Raw genomic sequence first — 21417 nt, 5'->3', positions numbered from 1 at the left:
ATCCCTTTTCCTTTCCTGTCCCTTCTTGCATGCTCAAATGCAAAAGAGGAAACATTTCTCCTTTTGTTTTGTTTTTAGTTTGTTTTGCTAACCCTCTACCAGCAAAAGCGGAGCCCAGGTGGGGGGAGGACACACCCACACCCTGTTTTTGGTCACAACGGCCTCCTGCAACCCTCTGTCAGAGAAAATGGGGCTCTACTGAGCTCAGTTTTCACTGGCAGAGGCACTGTGGGGCGGTCCTGTGGGCCAGATCTAAGCATCTTGTGGGCCTTGAGTTTGACACCCCTGCTCTAGAACAGGGCTCACCAACCTTTTGGACCTCAGGGACCACCAAACTCATAATTTTAAATCCCAGGGACCACTAACTGGTTCTGTGGGCGTGGCCTAATTTGTGGGTGTGGCTTGGTGGTCATGCGACTGGCTGGGCATGGCTTGTATGTACATATTATAAATATTTATATAAATATTGATTTTTTTATTCAAAAAGAGCAACTTTTACCCAAAATCAGGCAAAGCAGGCAGGCAGATTGAGTTGCTCACAGAATCATTCAGTGATCTATCTATCTGCCATCAGCTAGCTCAGTCTCTCAAATTTGCTTTTCATGAGTCTGCACTGAATAATAGAACCTTCAGTCCTAAGGGAGGTTCGCCTATGCTTAAAAGCAGAGCTGAAGACCTAAAGACTAGCTAGAAAGCAAGAAATCCAACCATGTCCTGCTTCCCAGCTAATCTAAATCTCCTGGCACAGCAGAACAGATCATGGTCTGAAAAATAGCAATTTAGCAGGCAAGTTTGCTGGGTATGGAGTGAGTGGGTGGGGAGGGCTCCTGAGGGCCATATGGCCAGCGCAGCCTTGTGTTTCTGAGCAGCCTGAATTAATTGCTTTGGGGGGGTGGTGCTCTTCGGGTGAGATTTCTCTGCGGCCCATCAAAAATTTCTCACGGCCCACCAGTGGGCCTCAGCCTACCGGTTGGTAACCGCTGCTCTAGAAAAGTCTATGTTTTATCCATGTTTTCCGCAACACTTCTAGAAATGCCTAATGGGGGTCACATATTGTTTTTTTTAAAGAACAGGGAGTGGCCATGTAATAATAGACACTTCCAATCTGTGCTGCTAGCATTTTTTTGCACCAGGCCCAACTCTTTTTGTTCCCTCTTGTTTTGAAAAAACACACAGTACAAACAAGTCTACCATTAACAGGACTTCCTTATTGCTTAGAATTTAGAATAAATAAGAATAAATAAGACTGCAACTTTCACCTTTATGCCGTCACATCACTATTTTTTTTTTTTTTGAGTCTGTAAATTCTGTCTCTATTTTTTTCAAATTTGCTCCATTGCTTTTTTTTTTTAATAAGCTACCCTGATTGCACTGTGATCATGTTTAAGAAATCAGATCTCGGTTCAGTAAAATTCCTGAAAAAAATCTGCATAACGTAAGAATTTTCAATCTGTGTTTGGATTGCAGCTCTTGGCTGCACAGAAGAAGTAGACAAATGCCTCCTGTAGTACTTTGTGTAGTTTCTTTTATCTCTGCTCTCAACTTTCCTCTCCCTCCAAGCATTTGTCCTACATCCTTAAAACGATCTCCAAAATAAGGCAGATAAGATTAGCCCTATAACCTTCTGTACTGATGCCTATCTCAAACTATATTGCTGATTCTGGCTCCTTTTTTAAAACAGCAAATTAATCTTTCTCCTTTTAAATGTTTGCAGTTCACTCTCTTTACTCTTCAGCTAGTTAATCTTGGCCACCAAACAAGAAAAGGAAACAGAGAACCAGTTTAAAAACGAAGATGCATTTTGTGTGACTCCTGCAAAGAGAGGCAGTTATTGCTGCTTTGGACATTCGTTTGTGTGTGTGTGTGTGTGAGAGAGAGAGAGAGAGAGACAGACAGACAGAGGGACAGATAGAGAGAGACAGACACACACAAAGAGACAGATAGACACACACACACAGAGACAGAGACACACACACACACAGAGACACAGAGGGAGAGGGAGACAGACAGAGAGAGACATACATAGAGACAGATAGACACAGAGGGAGAGGGAGAGAGAGACGCAGACAAACAGAGATGCAAACAGAGAGACACACAGAGACAGACACACACACACAGAGAGAGACAGAGACACACGCACAGAGAGACACAGAGGGAGAGGGAGACAGAGAGAGACATACATAGAGACAGACAGACACAGAGGGAGAGAGACAGAGAGAAGGAAGAATGTACAAGTATAAGAGAAAAGGAGTGGGAGAATTATATTAGCTCTGCACTAATGAAGTGACTCAATGTAAGGATAAAGAAAAAAAGGATATTAGAGAAGTAATAAAGCTGGAAAGATGCCAACCCATAGGCACCAGACCATTGCATACAAAATTGGATTCTGAGCATATCCCTTAATGCTCAGATTATAATATATCCTCTCTAACCAGTCTAAAAGGCTCAAAAGAATTAATATCTAGCAGAGGCTGCATTTAGGAACAAAACAGAAGCTCTGTAATGTAAGACAAAGTTGGAAGGGTCCAACCTTTCTTTTAGTCCAGCCCCTGCTGAAGCAGGAAACCCTGTACCGTTTCAGAGAAGTGGTTGCCCAATCTCCTTAAAAACTCTCCATCTTGGAGCATTTACAACCTCTGGAGGCAAAGTTGTTCCACTGGTTAATTGTTCTAACTGTCAGGAAATTTCTCCTTAGTTCTAAGTTGCTTCTCTCCTTGATTAGTTTCCACCCACTGCTTCTTGTCCTACCCTCGGGTGCTTTGGAGAATAGCTTGACTCCCTCTTCTTTGTGGCAGCCCCTGAGATATTGGAAGACTGCTATCATGTCATCCCTAGTCCTTCTTTTCATTAAAGTAGCTATACCATCCAAAGCTATACAAATTCAGAATAATAACACAGTTGGCTATCAAATACATACATTGGGAAAATTTATTATACTATTATTTTAAGTAATCGTAATTGATTTCTTCTAACACAGGGGTTCCCAAACTTGGCAACTTTAAGACTTGTGGACTTCAACTCCCAGAATTCTCCAGTTCTAACACATGACGGCACCTGGCCACTCCTTCTGGGTTCAGTTTCAAGTGAGGAAAAAGACACTGGAAACATGGAGGCTGTTAGGAAAGATGGTTTAATGGTGGACAGCAGGACCACATGGCTTGAAGCTCCAAAGAAGGATGATCATATGCTCCAAGGTGAAGGAAAAAAGAAGGAAGGACTGATATGTTGAGAGTGCCTGGGTTTTATAACCTTTGTTGGGATTTGAATTGGAGCTTTTATTCTGATTGGTTGTCAGATTCCCAGGGGCAACTCTGTGGGTTGTCCTGAGTTCCAGGCTTGGTTGAGCCTTGCTGGATGATGCACTGAAAGGGCTTTGGGCAATTGCTATAGTTTTACCTGGAGATCTTTGTTATGTAAAGTATTCTGGCCCAGGCCTTAATGGCCTGCCCATTAACAAAGGTGGGGTGAGTTTCTGCTTCTGATGTGAGTTTCTGCTCTTGAGTTTTTACTCTTTTTTAGGGGAAATATTCTGCCTTTTTAATATTTCCTAGGATATTTAAATTTTTTAGGAGAGGTGTGGGTGCTATCTTCCTACAGACCACAACTGAGCTCCAAAATTCTGTTATTAAGTGAGACATTTGTTAAGTAAGTTTTGTCCCATTTTACAGGGACAAGGAACTGAAATTCTTGGCCATCATACAAGTATATCAAAGTACATTAAAATAACCCCAGGAAAGATCTCGAGCACACGCACGCACGCACGCATGTGTGTTTTCACCAAAGTGAACCCTGTGAGCAAAAGGAACAAGCTCGCAGCAAAGCCAGCATGAAAACAAACAAAACATTCGGATTTCTCTTTCTAAAAGAAAAATAGACAGAACTAAGTAAGGAAATAAGTAGAGGCACGCAGCCTCTTCGGCGACCCTTTCCATCACACCTGCTGGTGATTTTGCAATTTATGCAAAACAAATTCCTTAAATCCCTGATTTCTACCAGCAGGAAACACCATCCTGGTTCTTAAACGCCTCCGATTAAATACGGAGGCAGCGCCATCTATCGGTCACAGCCACGATGCGAAGAGAGGCGTGCAAGTGGCCTCATTTCCATCAAGGAATGCAGAAAAAACAAGAGACGTTGATAAAAAACCGGACCTTTGCGTGGATGATCATTTCCTTCTCCCTCTACATCCAGGGAACTACCAGGGTAGGAATTAAAACTGGGTCAAGCAAAGGGGCAGAAAGGGTACCCGCAAGGCACCATCCAAAATACAAGTAAACATTTTGCAGGAGAACCCACGAGACGGTTTAAACCATTTGGAAACTAAACCCTTTGTGCTCAATCCACGCATTCTCTCGCTCCTGCTGAATTCTTCAGCGCATCCCCTTTTAACCCTAAACCCCTTTCCTTCCGTCCAGCCGTCGCAAATCGTACGCCACGCACATGGGGCGCGCGAGGACGTAGAACCGGACGAGGAGAGTGAACGCCGCGGAGTCCGTAACTCTTGGCGGCGCACCCAGGCGGATGTCGGAAGCGGTCTCTCGGAGCGTTCCTTCCGCTTCCGGGTGGTGGGCTGAGTCACTCTATAGTCTCTTCGCTGCTCGCTGGCTGTTTGGTTTCCTCTCCGTGCCTGTCATTGACCGGCCTTTTTATTCTCTCTCTTTCTCTCCCACCCTCTCCTTCCTTCCTTCCTCGCCGGGATGCCGCTGGAAAACCTGGAAGAGGAGGGCCTCCCTAAGAACCCCGACCTCCGGATCGCGCAGCTCCGCTTCTTGCTGAGCCTGCAGCCGCAATCCCCGGACCCCGCCGTGCGCCAGGAGCTCATGGCCGCCATCCGTCAGCACGGTAAGAAAACGGGGAGACCGACAGCTTTTGGCTTCCTAGAGTTTTTGCCCTCCCGCCTCTCTTTAGGGCAACCTTTAAAACCCAAACATAAAAACGAACGAGGAGAAAAACCCTTCAAGGAGCCTGAAAGCTAAATTTAAAGTTTCTTAAAGAGAAGAAAGGTAGATTTATTATAAAGGGTTCTTTTCACAGGGAAAAGAAGGGACGCGACCTTTCACAGTTTGCAAACCCCCGCCTTAATCCTCTTGCTGAGTAGGGAGTGGGGAGTTTTCTGTACATGCTCAGAGGAGTAGGAAGTTGTCCTCCACGTACAACATTTCATTTAGTGACTGTTCACAGTTAACAGTGCTGGGAAAAAAAGCGACTTAGGACCATTTTTCACAGTTGCAATCTTTGCAGCATCATGGGGTCAAAATTCAGGGGATTGGCAACTGGTTCACACTTACGACCGTTGCTGTGCCCCAGGGTCGTGAGATTCCCCTTTGGCGACCTTCGGACAAAAGCCGAATCAATGGGGAAGCCGGATTCACTTAGCGACCGGGTGACCAACTTTATCAACCTCAATAATTCACAGCTGCGGCAAAGAAAGTCGTAAAAATGGGACACAACTCACTGATGGCCGACGTCTCGCTTAGCCACAGGAACGTGGGGCTCCGTTGAGATTGCAAGTTGAGGACTTACCTGTATTAAGTTGAAGCGTCCGTCTCAGCCTCTTCTTTGAACCCACCTAAATGTGGGGAGTATGTGGCACCCTTTTTGCTGCCGGGTCTTGCTGTCAAACCTGCCACTCTGTTGCCTCGAAATTGTACTTGCTAGTTTTACTCTTCCCTGGGATCATAAGGAACAAATTGTAACTACCTACCCTCAGCTGCTTTTCCTCAATGTTGCCTCAGTCTGTCTGTCTTTCTTTTTTTTTTTTTTTGACAAGACTTAGGTTTCCGGTCCCCTCATCATCTTTATTGCCTTTCTCTGCACTTGGATTCTCCTGGAGTCCTTCTGCAAACGCAATGCCCAGAACTGGTTATTAGACTGGAGATGGGGGTCTGCGCAGGGCAAAGTAGAATGGCTGATTTCTAGGGTTGGGAAAATATATTTCTACTAAAGAAATGTAATTGATCATTTTAGCAGCCATGTCACGCTGCTGATGGATATTTGGCTTGTTCTTCAGGTATGTAATTCCCAGACCATTTTTGCAGATGATATAATAAGCAGGGCAGGTAGATTTCTCAACCTATACTTGAGTACTTGGGGGTCTCTCCCCCCAATAAATGCATTTTCCTTAAATGTTTTATTTTGTTTTCAACCCATTTCCAATTATCCCTTTGAATTTTGCCTTTGTCTTTTAGATCCAATTTTATTCCATGATTGTTTTTCTTCAAAGCAAAAGAACATTCACGGACACTTATATGGCAGTCACCCTTCTGGCTAGTTTTTGGCACTATATGTCAGCATGGATTATTTATTACATTAATTTCTTCACTCAGTATAACTGTTGAATGCCTGTTGCTCAGATTTATATATTGCAACAAGCAGTTCATATGATTATCTCCTCTGTTATCTTTGAGATTATTGCTTTCTGTCTTCGTTGTCTGCTTCCCTCTTAAGGAAACTTTCTTAGCTAACTTTCTTCATGAATTGGAGCAGCGCTGTGACTCAGCAATGAAGCTACTGGGCTTGAAAGCTGGCAAGACCCTAGCGGCACATGACAGAGTGAGCTCCCATTCTTACCCAGTTCCTGCCAATCTATCATTTTGAAATGTCTTGTGGACAGCGCTGGCTCAATGGCTTTGAAATGGAGATGAGTACTGCCTCCTATAATTGGCAATGATTAGCTGAATAACATCCACAGACTCCTTCATGAATTGTCCTCTTGTGCGTGTCATCACTGGATTATTCTGATTTGTTCTAAGAGATATGTGTATTGAGAGTATCGTATGTGACACAAACTTTTCATATTTATTCAGAAGAAATCTTTTGAATTTTGTGAGGGTGCCTCCCTGCTTTACACATACAGTAAAATAATAGAAACACTTCAAGTTGTTAGATGTACCTCCAAGGAGTACTTTTTTCACTTGGAAAAAGTCTCCAGACACAATTGCCTAAGCAAAGATTTGCAGCGTTTCAGTCTAATCAGGGTTTTTGATTGATCCTTTATGATAATCTTGGCCTGATAAAATGCTTATTTAATTTCCTTTTATGTTTTTGTTCCTCTAGTACTCATTTAAGATACAATTTTTATCATATCATTTCTGATGATTCTTTTTTCAGATATGGCCCCATATTATGAAAGCCTCTGCAAATCCCTTGACTGGTCGGTAGATACAGATTTGTTGAATAAGATGAAGAAAGCAAACGAGGATGAGTTGAAACGCCTGGACGATGAATTGGAAGATGCAGAGAAGAACCTGGGAGAAAGTGAAATCCGTGATGCCATGATGGCCAAAGCTGAGTATCTCTGCCGAATTGGGGACAAGGTAAGTGAAGTTTTCACAAATTGCCAAAGGATTTAAACCTGGATTTTTCTTTAGTGATATCCATATTGAAAACGAGTATTAAATATGAACTGTCTTGACAGTGAGGGCCACACATGGCTTTTGAATGCTATGCTGGGGCCACAGTCCAAAAACGAATAGACTAGAACAAAACCTACATTTGATTAGTTTTACATTTAATTAGAATAAAATTAGTAGGATTAGTCTCCAATCCAATATTTCATGATTTTCTTTAGCCACATTAAAAATGTACAATTTGTTAGTACTGCTTATTAGTGTCAGGGGTTCCCATCCAGTCTGGCTATATTTAATATCAAATAACTCATTCATAATGCTTTCAGAAGCTGCTATTATAAAGGGAGGCAATAACGAAATGGTGTAAAATACAATAACATGACTTTGGCTTATACTAGGAAGCTCAGTGAGAATGATTGTGTGAGATACCATAATATCTTCCCGCAGATTTTCACTGGATTGCTGAGTTATTCTGAAAGGCTATAGATTCCCTACCTCTTTGCTAAGAATTTTGTGTCAGAGAAAATACTTGTTATTTCTGTGTGGAGGAAGTTGGCTGATAACCTGATATTTATATTTTAGTTAACTAGAGCCAAAATACATATATTTTGTCTTCATTTTAGCTAGATTCTTATTTTAAATAACAGGCTTGGAGAAATTTGGAGAGCTTCTGGTATCGAGTAAGGTGGAAATGCAGTAATAAGTTAAACTTAATGATAGCTATGCATAGATCTTTTTTAACCTCATTCCTATGGGTGAAGAAAGACCATTAATGCTATTTCGATGGGAAATGAAGAGAAATACTGTATTTTTCAGAGTATATGATGCTCTGAAGCAGGGGTCCCCAACCACCGGGCTGCGGACCGGTACCGGTCTGTGGAACATTTCCTACCGGGCTGCCGATTTGCTGGGCACCGCCATCTTGTTTGACGAGAAAGTGCTTCCGGGTGAGCTTTTCCGGTTGGAAAGTGGCATTTGGGTCCTGAAGGAATCCTCGCGCCTTAGTTTCATTGAAGGGGGGGGCTTCGAACGAAACTAAGGTGCAAGGATTCTTTCAGCACCCAAGGCAAGGCGAGCCGAGTGACCGTCCTGAAGCCATCCCGAAGCGAAGCCCATCAACAAAGGTACAAAGGAGGAGTTGAAGGTGGTGGGGAGAAGCGGGGGATGGCTGGCTGGCCGGTCACTCGGCTCGCCTTGCCTTGTCATACGTGCTGATGCCGGTACCGGGCCGCGGATCATTTTGTGATGCTGGTACCGGGCCGTGGCACAAAAAAGATTGGGGGCCACTGCTCTGAAGTATAGCTTTTGGGGAGAAAAACCTGCCTCTGCGTCCCAGCAATTTTCCTCTTTTTCAGCAAACAGCCTGGTCAGCTTCAGCACAGCCTGATTTAGCACAAACAGCTGATTCTTGGTTGGATCGGCTTCCCAATGATCAGCTGTTTCAGGCTGCAGGGATTGCCATCGCCTATTGCCACCTCTGCCCGCCCCATTTTCTGCCTCTGCATCACATTTTCTGCCTTTGCACGCCCCATTTTTGGCCTGTTCTGCGAAGCAGGGATCAAAATGGGGTGTGCGGCGGCCAAAATCGGGGCACATGGAGGCAGCAATAGGCGATGGAGATCCCTCCAGTTTGAAACAGCTGATCGTTGGGAGTCAGATCCAACCGACAATCAGCTGCTCCTGCTAAATCAGGCTGTGCTGAAGGTGACTAGACTGTTTGCTGCAAGAGGCAAATTGCTGGGAGGCAGAGGCAAAGGGGGGTGGCTAGTGGGTGAGCGGGGCTTCGGTAACATTCGCTGTATAAGACACACAGACATTTCAACCCACTTTTGGGAGTGGGGGAAAGTGCGTCTTATGCACTGAAAAATATGGTAGAATGATCTGTCTAGGGTGTTTTTAGTTAGATTCCTGCACTGGGGAGGGGGGATTGCACTCTTTGGCCTAAGTAGTCCTCCCTATTCTGTGATTGTGTGATGTGTCTGGGGTTGCAGAAATGCAGGCTACAGTTCCTGGATCACAGTCTAATTGACATACTAAGCTGGTACTTGACTTTGAACTGGGCTCAAAACCCGTTTGTTTTCTTGTGCTAGCCACTGAAGCTTCTTGTCTTTCAAGTCCTCTCTGCTTGCCTATTGTTCTGTTACTATACACTCTAGAAAAGGAAAATTGTGCCTGATTTTAGAACTAAGGGCAACAGGTAGTAATTTTTGTTATGTAACTCTGTACCTTCCCTTGGGTTTTCTGAAATTGGTGGGGGATAATTCTAGTGAAATGAACGAATGGAAGTCTGAACTTTACTCGAAACATAAGCATAAACAATGAATTGAAAAGGCGTTCTTTTTAGTTTAGTTTGCGGTGATAGTGTTGATCAATTACAATTAAAGCAGGGTCTGATAACATCTGTGGCAGTATAAAACATGTTTGATATCCCTAGGGCAAGTTCTATTTGAACCGTGGTGGCGCAGTGGTTAGAATGCAGTATTGCAGGCTGACTCTGCACATGGCCAGCAGTTTGATTCTCACCGATTCCAGATTGACTCAGCCCTTCATCCTTCTGAAGTTGGTAAAATGAGGATCCAGATTGCTGACTCTGTAAACCTCTTAGGGCTGTAAAGCACGGTGAAGTGGTATATAAGTCTAAGTGGTATTGTATCTAATCATGCAATCATCTAATCATCTAATCTTGTTTGTTCTTATTTTCTTTAGGAAGCTGCTCTAACTGCCTTTCGGAAGACCTATGATAAAACTGTTGCTCTAGGACATCGTCTGGATATTGTTTTCTACTTGCTGCGAATTGGCTTGTTTTATATGGACAATGACCTTATTACACGGAACACTGAAAAGGCCAAAAGGTATCTTTCCTGCTTGAATAAGAGAATCAGCAGAAACTCTTTATCTAGGGTATTTCAACATAAATGTCAGGTAGTCTGGTTGCAAGTGAATGGGACGTTGTATCGCACAAAGGCTAAGATTCAGAAATATTAAACCAATGAAAAATGTCAGAAAAGTTGGAAAATGCAATTATATCATTTAAAAATTAAGATTTGGGAGTGGAATGAAATCTGTTATGTGATGGTTAGGAAAAGTAGCTTTACCTTTAAAAACTGAAATGCGTTTCGTATCTGAAGAATGTTATTTTGTTCATTCTTAATTGAACATATAATTGCTAGCAGACATGAACAAATTGCTCATAGGTAATTAGGTTATTTTAAAATATTCATAAAGTATTATACTCTTTGGACAGTGATACTTTTGCATTAATAATGCCTTTACCCCATTTTTCCTGCAGATCATCTTTGACTTAACGATCATAATTGAGCCCAAAATTTTGCTCATTATTTGTGATGATCATAATGCAGGTCACCACATGATCTTGTCCAATTTTGTGACTTGTTCGTTTTGCAACAGTAACGGTAAATTGAGGCCATGTGACCATGGGACACTGCAAAAGGCCATAAATGCACGCTGGTTGCCGAGTGCCCAAAATGTGATCATGTGACAAGGATGAAGTGGGGGAGGACTCCAGAACTTTGAATCTGGGTTACTACTCCCTTGGGGGCGATGGGGGGAATCTGTTGTAACTTAAGTCACTAAGCAACTAGTTGTAAATTGAGGACTACTTGTATTCTGGAAACAGCTTTGAAAAGCTACTTTTAACACCGAGGGCTTGTGTGATGGGCCATTGTAGATTACAGGTTGTCCTTTGGTTGTCAGGTGAAGCAGAAATAGGTTGCTTTATTCCCCTTGCTAAAAGCCCAGGTGTGCAGCCTGTAGAAAAAAGTGCTTCAACTGGGAACCTGTTATTGAAAGAATGCGTACCTCCACTCAGCAGAAGCAAAACAGTTACGTGCCAGAACTCAGAGATTATATAGGTGTCACATTTTGTGCAGCAGAACTGTACTTGTGATTTGTCTATTTACTGGTAGTCCTCGACTTTAACAACCACAATGGAGCCCAATATTTCTGTTGCTAAGTGAGACATTTTTTTTATCCTGTTTTACTACTTTTCTTGACACATTAATTAATTTTAATTGAATCACTGCAGTTAAGTTAGTAACACGATTCTTAAGTGAATAAGTTAGTAACACGATTCTTAAGTGAATAAGTTAGTAACATGATTCTTAAGTGAATAAGTTAGTAACATGATTCTTAAGTGAATCTGGCTTCGTTATTGACTTTGTTTATTAGAAATATTGTAAGGCGCATGCATAAGTACACAATTGTGCCTACCGTCCCTGTCCTATTGTCCCCACTTATTCGTACCTATTTCCTGTATTCTTACTCATGTTTATACTTACACCTATTATCTTGTAAGCAATTGACAAATCAAATAAATAAACATGACCCCCACAATCCTTCAACACCATCATAAATATGAGTCAGTTGCCAACCATTTGAATTTTGATTGCGTGACCATGGTGGATGCTGCAACGGTGTGACAAAGTGTCATAAAGCTGGTTTTTTTTCAATGCCATTGTAACTTTGGACACTAAATGAACTGTCGCAAGTCGAGGACTACCTGTATTCAGCTACTAACTTTACAGTATTTTGGAGGTAACATGCAGATTTCAGATTACAGGGTGTTTCTCTTTGCTTTGAAGCCTTATAGAAGAAGGAGGAGACTGGGATCGGCGGAATCGGCTGAAGGTCTACCAAGGCCTTTACTGTGTGGCCATTCGGGATTTCAAGCAGGCAGCCGAACTTTTCCTGGATACCGTTTCGACGTTTACATCTTACGAACTGATGGATTACAAAACCTTTGTAACCTACACAGTTTATGTCAGCATGATCGCATTAGAAAGGCCGGATTTGAGAGAGAAGGTAAGGCAAACTCTTTAGTAGCATAGAGAAGCCACAGAGCCTGCATTTCCTTATGGCTCTGCTACTGGATTTTTACTCCTTTTTCTTTTCTTTTGTTTGACCTACTTCAGGTTATCAAAGGAGCTGAGATTCTAGAAGTGTTGCACAGTTTACCCGAAGTGCGGCAATATCTTTTTTCCCTCTATGAATGTCGGTATTCAGTTTTCTTCCAGTCGTTGGGTAAGAAATAGTTTAGCTTTATGAATTTTCTGTGAATTCCTAAATGGGGGTGACCACTTAAATTAAAACGTAACGTTACTGTTGTGCCATACCGAAGAGTAACAGACTGAGTTGCTCTGATGGTCATATCTCATCTTTGAAGGCCGGCGCTCTAGAGTTGCGTGAACCATTCCCAATTGTGGGTGGGTGGCAGAAGTGAATGTGTGGTTTCATACAAAAATGAACGCAAGCTGTTTGCAGATGTGGCCACTCTCAGCTTTACAGGCCAGTGGGCAGGGCAGACAAAGATGGCAGGAGTTCTTCAGAAGAATGGGAGTAATACGAGTGAAATTTGACATCGGTTTTCACGTGAAGGGATGTACTTCTAGAATAGATAAAACAGTGGGAATAGAAAGCCTACGCTCCCCTGTTTAAATGCCAGGTTTTTGAGATGGGGGGAAAAAAAAATCAGATCAAGTGTTTTGGGTCATTATGTTGAAAGGTGAAATTTCTCTTTATCTTTAGCATTTTAGCTGAGGCCTGCAAGTTTTGTCCAAAACTGATATTTGGAATTATTTGTAATTCCCTCCCCCTTGTTTAAAGCCCCAGTTCCAGCTGAAGAAAAACACCCCAAAGCATAATACTGCCACTACCCTGTGTCACTATGGGTGTGGTGTACTTTTGATGATACACCATATTTGTTTTTGAGCTAGACATACTTTTTGGAATTATGGCCCCAAAAGTTCATTCAACCTTGGTCTTGTCAGACAATAGTACATTTCCCCCCACATGCATGACTTGACGTGAAACGTAACTGGGCTTGGATGTTTCTCTTTGTACGAAAAGACTTCTGTTCTGCCACCCTAGCCCCATAGTTCAGATACATGAAAAATACAAGAGATCGTTGTCACATGCATACAACCAGTACTTACCAGAAATTCCTGCAGTCCCTTTAATGTTGTAGGCCTCTTAGCAGCTTCTTGGATCAGTTTTCTTCTTTTTTCATCTTTTTTTGGGGTGGGATGGACATCCTGTTCTTTTGTAAGGTGACTGTTGTGCCATATTTTCTCCACTTATTGCTGACTGTCTTCACTGTATTCCATGGTATTTCCAATGCCTTGGAAATTACTTTGTACCCTTCTCCTGACTGACACATTCCAGCAACACAATCCCATTGCTGCTTTGTAACTCTTTGCAGACCATGGCTTTTGCTGTGAGAGGCAACTCGGTAAATATCAGAAAAAAAATCCGACTACACCAGCTGAACTTTGTATTGGGCTTGATCAGAGTCACTTTAGCGGATATGTGTTAAGGTGTGTGCGCTATTATTTAGTATCAGTTTGAAAGTAATTGGTGAATTCTGAGCACAACCACATCCCTACTTATAAAAGGCTGCGCACACTTACGCGGCCACGTTTTTGTCAGGTTTTTTTTTATTGTTCTTCCCCCCTGCCCCCCTAAAAGATTTCGGTTTGTTTTTCAATTTAATGAAGGGTACAGCTTGTACGTTATATTAAGGTGGAAATAAAATTGAATTATCGTTTTTTTTTCATCTCAAAAACCTGGCATTTGAACAAGTATGTAGACTTTCTGTATCTGCTATAGATGCTTCCTCTCGAAAGATCAGAGGACAGCAGCCTTTTGAGGAAGTTTTATCTAGAAAATTCATACAGCTACAAAGTGTCCCAGATCTCATGCAATAATAGAGAAATCATTTTGGGATTTTTTTTAAAAAAATCATTTACTATTTTCTTAAAGTTTAAAGGTCAGTAGGCACCCATGATGTTGCAGGTGTTGTGTTGCTAACCTTCAATCTGAGCATACCAAGATGCACTTCTCCTATGCGAAATGATCCTTTGGGGGTTATGTTAGATCACATTTGCAGGCCATGTGGTCAAGGCAAGGAAGGCCTCTAGTCTAGAGAATCCTTTATTTATCTCAACACACGGTCCAGGAAACAGCCCTCCAGTGACCGGTAAGGCTCTATTCCCATGCTGCCTTGAAGGCAGCCACCCTCAGTCCCCCAAACAACAGCCCCTATAGTACAAATGAAAGAGTAAGAGCACATTCACAGGGCAAGAGCCAGGCTTCCAAGCCCAGTCCAGGCCCAAGACAATGACCGTCCTCAGGGCAAAGAAAAGATTCAAGGGAAGAAGCCGTTTCAAGGGCACATCGGAGCAAAAGCCAAAAGCAGTTAACATGAGAAGATCTCAGTCCAGAACAAAAGACGAAGAGCAATCTTCAAAGCAAGGCAAGGCAAAACAGCAACAGGCCCGAGTGGAAGCCAAAGAAAGCAATTGTTCCTGGCAAAGACTAAGTCCCTGTGACTTATCAGTGGAGACCGAGTGGAGTAAACGTTTCTGGGTGCTACCCTAAAAGAGGACCTGACCTGGGGTGTCCACATTGCAGCCCTGGTCAAAAGGGCCCAGCAGAGATTATACTACCTGAGGTTTCTCAGAAAACAACAACTGAATGAAAAACTGCTGGTGACCTTCTACCGCTGCACCATAGAGAGCATTTTAACATACTGCATCTCTGTATGGTTTGCCAATTGCCCAGTGGCAGATAGGAAAGCACTCCAGAGGGTTAATGTCATTGCCCAAAAGATCATTGGTTGCCCTCTCCCCTCTTTGGAAGAGCTTTATAGCTCCTACCACTTGAAGAAACTTCAAAACATTTTCAAAGATCCATTTCATCCTGGGAACCCTTTTTTTGAACTATTACCATCTAGCAGATGGTACAGAATAATAAAAACAAGGACAAATAGGCTGAAAAACAGCTTCTATCCCAGGGCAGTAGCTCTTTTGAATTCTGCTGTATAGTGCAGTATTGGTGTGGTGTCGGGGATTTTCGGTTCAATGTGTGAAGGATGTGTGTTTGTGTTTATTTTCATGGCCGTGGTCATGATATGCACTGAAGATGGTGTTTGATTTCGTTGTACGAGGTGCAGTGACAATAGAGTAAACTAAACTAAGCAAGCAATTGTTCCTGGCAAAGACTAACTCCCTGTGACTGTCTCCTTAAGTTACTCCCTTCCAGGTGTTCCTTGTGAGGTGGGGTGGGGCTTCTTCCTCCCAAGTAGCCTTGCATTCCTTTTTTGGGCATGCCTACGTCTGCATGCCCTTGGATTATGTAGAGTTTGCAGCTGTTCCTCCTTAGAGGAGAACTGCCTATCGGCACCTCTGCCTGTCAGGAGCCGATCCTCTCCTGTGCCAAGCTGGGCTCCAATGGGGCCCCTGACATGCAACTACTTCTGTAAAGCATTGCCACCTTTACACGCCGTCTTTCCATTTCAGCCAACGTAGAACAAGAGATGAAGAAAGATTGGCTCTTTGCGCCACACTATCGTTACTATGTTCGGGAAATGAGAATCCATGCCTACAGTCAACTTCTGGAATCTTATCGGTCACTCACACTTGGTTACATGGCAGATGCTTTTGGAGTCTGCGTAGAGTTCATAGATCAGTAAGTATCATTTAAAAATATTCAGGTCTACATTTGATGACACATCCATGCTAAAATGAAAGACGGCAAATCAATTTCTTCTAAAATTCTAAATAGTTAGGATTAATGTAGTTTAGTCAAAGAGATTCATAATGAAGATGCCAAGGTTACTTTCAGTGGTTGGATTCTGTCCATGGTGGCATGTGGCTATTTTTTATGGATAGAGCCATTCAGTGCCTAAGAGTCAGAATGTTGAATGATTATAGAAGAGAAGAAAAACCTGTTTCGTTTTTGGTGGCAGGACATTTCTTCTCCGTGGCTTTCACGTGACATACATTTTCCTGGAGGCCAGGAATAAAAAGTTCCAACATGTGATAAATAAATACAGTGCCATCGGTTATGATCATGGAACACAACCATGGGGAAAAAAATTAAAAGGATTGGGCCTCCGCCAAAGGAGAGGGTAATTGAGAAATGTTTAGGAGATTTTGAAAAGAATCTTTATGGAAGCTATTAGCTACATCTTGAGTCTAAGCTCATTGTTGCCAGTTAGATTTAAGAAGAGGAAACATTTAAGGTCTCCAGCAAATTATTTAAATTTCTATTTCACTCAGTGGAGAACAGCGCTTGATAGGCCAACTCAGACTCTGCTTTCCAACTGCAAAAAGCTTATGGGAATGAATAGAATAGAATAGAATAGAATAGAATAGAATAGAATAGAATAGAATAGAATAGAATTCTTTATTGGCTAAGTGTGATTGGACACACAAGGAATTTGTCTTGGTGTAAATACTCTCAGTATACATAAAGAAAAGGTACATTTGTTAAGAATCAAGAATCATAACATACAACACTTAGTGATAGTCATAGTGTACAATCAACAATCAAATCATACTAGGAAACAGTCAAGTAGAAGGGGATGGGTGATAAGGAGTGGTGAGAAGATTAACAGTAATAGTAGTGTACACTTTGTAAATAGTTGAACAGTGTTGGAATTATTTGTTTAGCAGAGTGATGGCTTTCGGGAAAAAACTCTTCTTGTGTCTAGTTGTTCTGGTGTGCAGTACTCTATAGCGTCTTTTTGAGGGAAGGAGTTGAAACAGTTTATGTCCGGGATGTGAGGGGTCTGTAAATATTTTCACAGCCCTCTTTTTGACTCGTGCAGTATACAGGTCCTGAATTGAAGGCAAGTGGGTAGTAATTGTTTTTTCTGCAGTCCTAATTATCCTCTGAAGTCTGTGTCTGTCCTGTTTTGGGTTGCAGAATCAAACCAGACCGTTATAGAGGGGCAGATGATAGACTCAATAATTCCTCTGTAGAACTATATCAGCAGCTCCTTGGGCAGTTTGAGCTGGCAGTTTGAATGGGGGAGTTAATGCCTTACGAGTAGAAATAAAGTGGTTTTACTTTCCTTCATTTGGGGGCAAAAGCAGTTGGCCCCAAATCATGCATCCCTGCAATAACTATTTTCTAAGCAGAATAGAAAGTAAACACTATAAAACAATGAAAAAAATATATAGCCTAGGAGATATTTTTTTAAAAGAATATCTAAAACCAGTATCCCAGGCAAAATCTAATGTGGTTTTGCAAAACAAAAAAAAGTATTCCAATAGTATTTAAATAAAGGCTGTCACCTCTTATTTTCTAAAGGCCATAGTTGAAGCAGAAGCTAATCACCTCTTTGTAAGATGAGTTTCAATTTGGGTTATAGGAAACCATCTTCAGTTTTTTAAAAGAATGGTTTTCCACTGACTTTTCAGTTTGAAAGAGCACTAAAGACATAGTGGTTGTGGTGATTTGATCTGTGTTTTGTCTTCATTGAAGGGAAGTGTTTCACCATTGTACAAAATAAAAAGTTCTGTTAGAATAATAGATTTTAAAAGCCAACTAGCTAGGATATATGAGCAGATTCTTCATTGATTTAAGAGCTTTGAATTTGATAGCACTCACAGTTGTTCCAGAAAGTGAAGAGAACAATATAGAGCCGTGAAAATTGTGTCCAATTCTGTTACCGTGTAGAGAAGGTTGCAAAGGGTGAATAATCTTTCAGTGTTAACCATAGCCCTGAGGGGCTCTGCTATAGCTCATGAGTCAGAAGATACTACTTATAATCTAGTAGCTTTAGAGCAGAGGTGTCAAACTCACGATGTTATGGCGTCGTCATGTGACGTATCACAAGTTTTTTACCCTTTGCTAAACTGAGGGTGGGTGTGGCCAGCACGTGATGCAATCCAGCCTGTGGGCCGTGAGTTTGACAGCCCTACTCTAGTGGAAACGTACATACTTGTTAGAGAAAGGGATGTGTGCGAGACTAACCCACCTGATCGTGGGAGCTGATATTACCTAGATAATCAGAACTGTCCTCCAAAATAATATTTGCAGGACAGTATCTTTTGTAGGGCACAAGCAGAGTTGACCATTTATTCAAATTACAGCTTTTACAATATGCTGCATAGGGAGGGTCTGGTAAAAGATTGTTTTGGTCTATTTGGTTAACCAAAGGCTTTAGGAATGCATACAGCCTACTCTGCAGTAATTGTTCTGGCTGCCTTTGAACTACTAGACTCAGATCAGAGCAATTTTATGTTTCCAAGCTTTTATCGATTAACATCATCCTATGGTTACCCAGTGAGGGCCTATTGATATGTTATTGGTATGTTCCTTGATAATGAAAAACAAAAGGTAAAAAGCCATTGCGAATAATCTATTGTTATAGCATGCTCTTACATTTATCCCTGCGCTGTTCATAACCAGTGGTGGTCAACAGAGCCCTTTATTTTTAAAAGTGTAGATAACTACTGTACATTCACAGGTTAAACAGCAAAAACTGAACAGGGACGATGTGCTGCCACTAAGCAATTTTCCTTCCCGTGTGGTTGGCTAATTGCAGGCCTTAAGTTTCAGAGCTATAAACAATCAGCAGAGCAGCATTTAATTATGCCCTAGCTTCAGCTTTGAACATTTTCTGACATGTCTTTGAGGAGAAAGGGACTGTTGACTGCATGGTGTTAACATTGGCTGCACTAGGTCAATATGGCAGACTTCCACTCCTCCCAGTCTTTCTGAAAGGAAGAGGCAAGGCTTTAGACTCATCCTAAAACATCAGACATTTTAGATGTGTGCTGCTACACAGGGACTTTGCAGTGGGGTTGTTAAAATTGGTGTCCTGAAACCATCAATCTGAGTATAACACAAATCCATCCTTCCTTCCTTCCTTCCTTCCTTCCTTCCTTCCTTCCTTCCTTCCTTCCTTCCTTCCTTCCTTCTTTCTTTCTTTCTTTCTTTCTTTCTTTCTTTCTTTCTTTCTTTCTTTCTTTCTTTCTTTCTTTCTTTCTTTCTTTCTTTCTTTCTTTTTTTCAAATAGGGAACTTTCAAGATTTATCGCTGCTGGGAGACTACACTGCAAGATAGACAAAGTCAATGAAATTGTAGAAACCAACAGGTAACTGTCAAGCTTTATTATTGAATACTGTTTGTAGCATTATTCGGACAAGAACAGTAATTATTAATAATTGTAACAGTAACATTACAAGATTTGCCGATTGTAAATTGCTATCCTGTCAAATGTGTTCTAAGTTTATTCAGTTATTTTCCCATCTGGGCCAAATTTCAAATAAATACTGTACGTAGCCCCAAAAACCCTTGCTTTTTTTCTGGTTATGATCTTGCAAGGGAAGACCAATAGTTGTAAAGAAAATGCTTTATAAGAGTCTTATTTATAGACTTCTTAGGATCACAGTTTGAAGGCCAACTGGTGCTGGTACAACCTCTCAATAAATTTTCTGTTGTTTTCTTATTGTAGGCCTGACAGCAAAAACTGGCAGTACCAAGAAACCATCAAAAAAGGAGATTTGTTGTTAAACAGAGTGCAGAAGCTTTCTCGAGTAATTAACATGTAATTTTTTTAAAAAAAGTAAAGCAAAAGAATGCACCAGTCAGAACTTTTCTGGAAGTAATTATTCCTATATTATATAATTTGTACTGTAGGTGAGGAAATGTAACCATGATGTAGTTAGGGCTTTTGCAGTCTTATTTCATTGTGTAAACAACTGAACTGTATATGAATATTCATGTTTTTCCGACCATTGTCATTTATTAAATGTACAGTACAGTTGACAGTTTTGTTCTCGAGTTATGGCATTTAATTTAAAGCTTAGGGTTTGTTTGTTTTTGTTAACCAGAGGCTGAACTGTTTTGGTCTTTGTTTTGTGAATGAGAATGTGAGTCTGATCTTTTCACAACTTTTCAGGGCACTTTGACAAATTGTTGTGTTATACTCCATTAATTTTTCAGATAAAGATACTAAAATTCATAGGCTTCATCTACCAACAATTGTTTATTCAAGTCAACCCTATTATGCTAGGTGATAAAAGATATTTTATCTGTTCTCAAATATTTGCTTTATTGGATAAGACCAAAATATGAGAATTTTTTCCCCTTAGCCAATTTCATACCATATGTAATGTTAGGTATGTACTTTTTTTAAAAAAATGATCTGGAACCCCATTTTTCATTATAATACCTTTTTGCAATAAAGTGAAACCTTCATTTGCTTCTTTTTGTGTTAAATCAGGCATAATTCTACTTTGAATCCCATATTATTTATGAACATATGAAAAAGCACACCTATCCTTGGTGACACCACAATCCCCTTTTTTTTTTTGGACTGGAATTACAGGTTTGTAAGGCGTTTCCATATTGCTCTGGAGTCTTTGAGAAGTGTTGAACGGCTTCTCACATTGTGTAATCAACTCTTGCTTCTCATACTAAGAAGGTGCCAGAGACTTGTCAGTATCACTTTTGTTTGCATATAAGGAAACAGGCCAAGAACAGAGCTGGGGTTATTGTCAGACAACTATATTTATTGGATTTTTTACACCCGACTCTATTACTTTTATAAATAACTCAAGGCTGCAAATGTACCTAATACTCCTTTCTCCTCCTGTTTTCTCCACCACAACAATCCTGTGAAGTGGGTTGGGCTGAGAAAATGTGACTGGCCCAAGGTCACCTAGCCAGTTTTTCATTCTTAAGGCGGAACTAGAACTCAATCTTCTAGTTTCTAGCCTGGTATCTTTACCACTAGGCCAAACTGGCCTTTACAAATACATAAACCCTATTTGCATAGGTAAAGGTTCCCCTTGCACGTACGTGCTAGTTGTTTCCGGCTCTAGGGGGTGGTGCTCATCTCCGTTAAAAAGTTGAAGAGCCAGCGCTGTCCAAAGATGTCTCCGTGGTCATGTGGCCAGCATGATTAAAACACTGAAGGCACAGAGAACGCCGTTACCTTCCCACTAAAGTGGTTCCTTATTTTTCTTACTTGCATTTTTACATGCTTTTGAACTACTAGGTTGGCAGAAGTGACGAGAGATCACTCCGTTACGCAGCACTAGGGATTCAAACCACTGAACTGGCGACCTTTCTGATCAACAAGCTCAGCATCTTAGCCACTGAACCACCGCGTCCCCTTCATTGCATCACTGCATTGGTGACCTTACAGGCATGCATTACTAAGAAGGGCAGAGAGATCTTTTGGATCTCAGTCCTGATGTATTCTATAGGATCAACAAAACTACATGGCCAATGAAACAACTTAGCACCAAGT

At 41.4% G+C, this 21417-nt stretch overlaps 1 protein-coding gene across 1 annotated transcript; it reads left to right on the top strand.

Moving 5' to 3' along the window:
• The first annotated feature begins 4549 nt into the window (after positions 1-4549).
• PSMD6 (proteasome 26S subunit, non-ATPase 6) lies at positions 4550-20365 on the top strand. The gene is made up of 8 exons (XM_026721918.2): positions 4550-4842; positions 7111-7316; positions 10056-10201; positions 11951-12170; positions 12281-12389; positions 15665-15833; positions 19177-19254; positions 19615-20365. The coding sequence occupies exons 1-8, from the start codon at positions 4698-4700 to the stop codon at positions 19709-19711; spliced, it is 1170 nt and encodes a 389-aa protein (XP_026577703.1). The 5' UTR covers positions 4550-4697; the 3' UTR covers positions 19712-20365.
• Positions 20366-21417: the final 1052 nt, after the last annotated feature.

Source organism: Pseudonaja textilis, chromosome 2 (assembly GCF_049901715.1).
Source record: "Pseudonaja textilis isolate UNSWEBS1 chromosome 2, rPseTex1.2, whole genome shotgun sequence".
Classification (NCBI taxonomy): domain Eukaryota; kingdom Metazoa; phylum Chordata; class Lepidosauria; order Squamata; family Elapidae; genus Pseudonaja; species Pseudonaja textilis.
Note: the sequence above shows the minus strand (reverse complement) of the source record. Positions and strands in the feature narration are given on the sequence as shown.

Excerpts from the sequence above, each read along its gene's own strand:
- PSMD6 (XM_026721918.2), top strand. The coding sequence starts at position 4,698 with ATGCCGCTGGAAAACCTGGAAGAGGAGGGCCTCCCTAAGAACCCCGAC. Across the intron at positions 12,390-15,664 it reads AGTTTTCTTCCAGTCGTTGG|CCAACGTAGAACAAGAGATG; the intron begins GTAAGAAATAGT and ends TTTCCATTTCAG. Across the intron at positions 19,255-19,614 it reads GAAATTGTAGAAACCAACAG|GCCTGACAGCAAAAACTGGC; the intron begins GTAACTGTCAAG and ends TTCTTATTGTAG.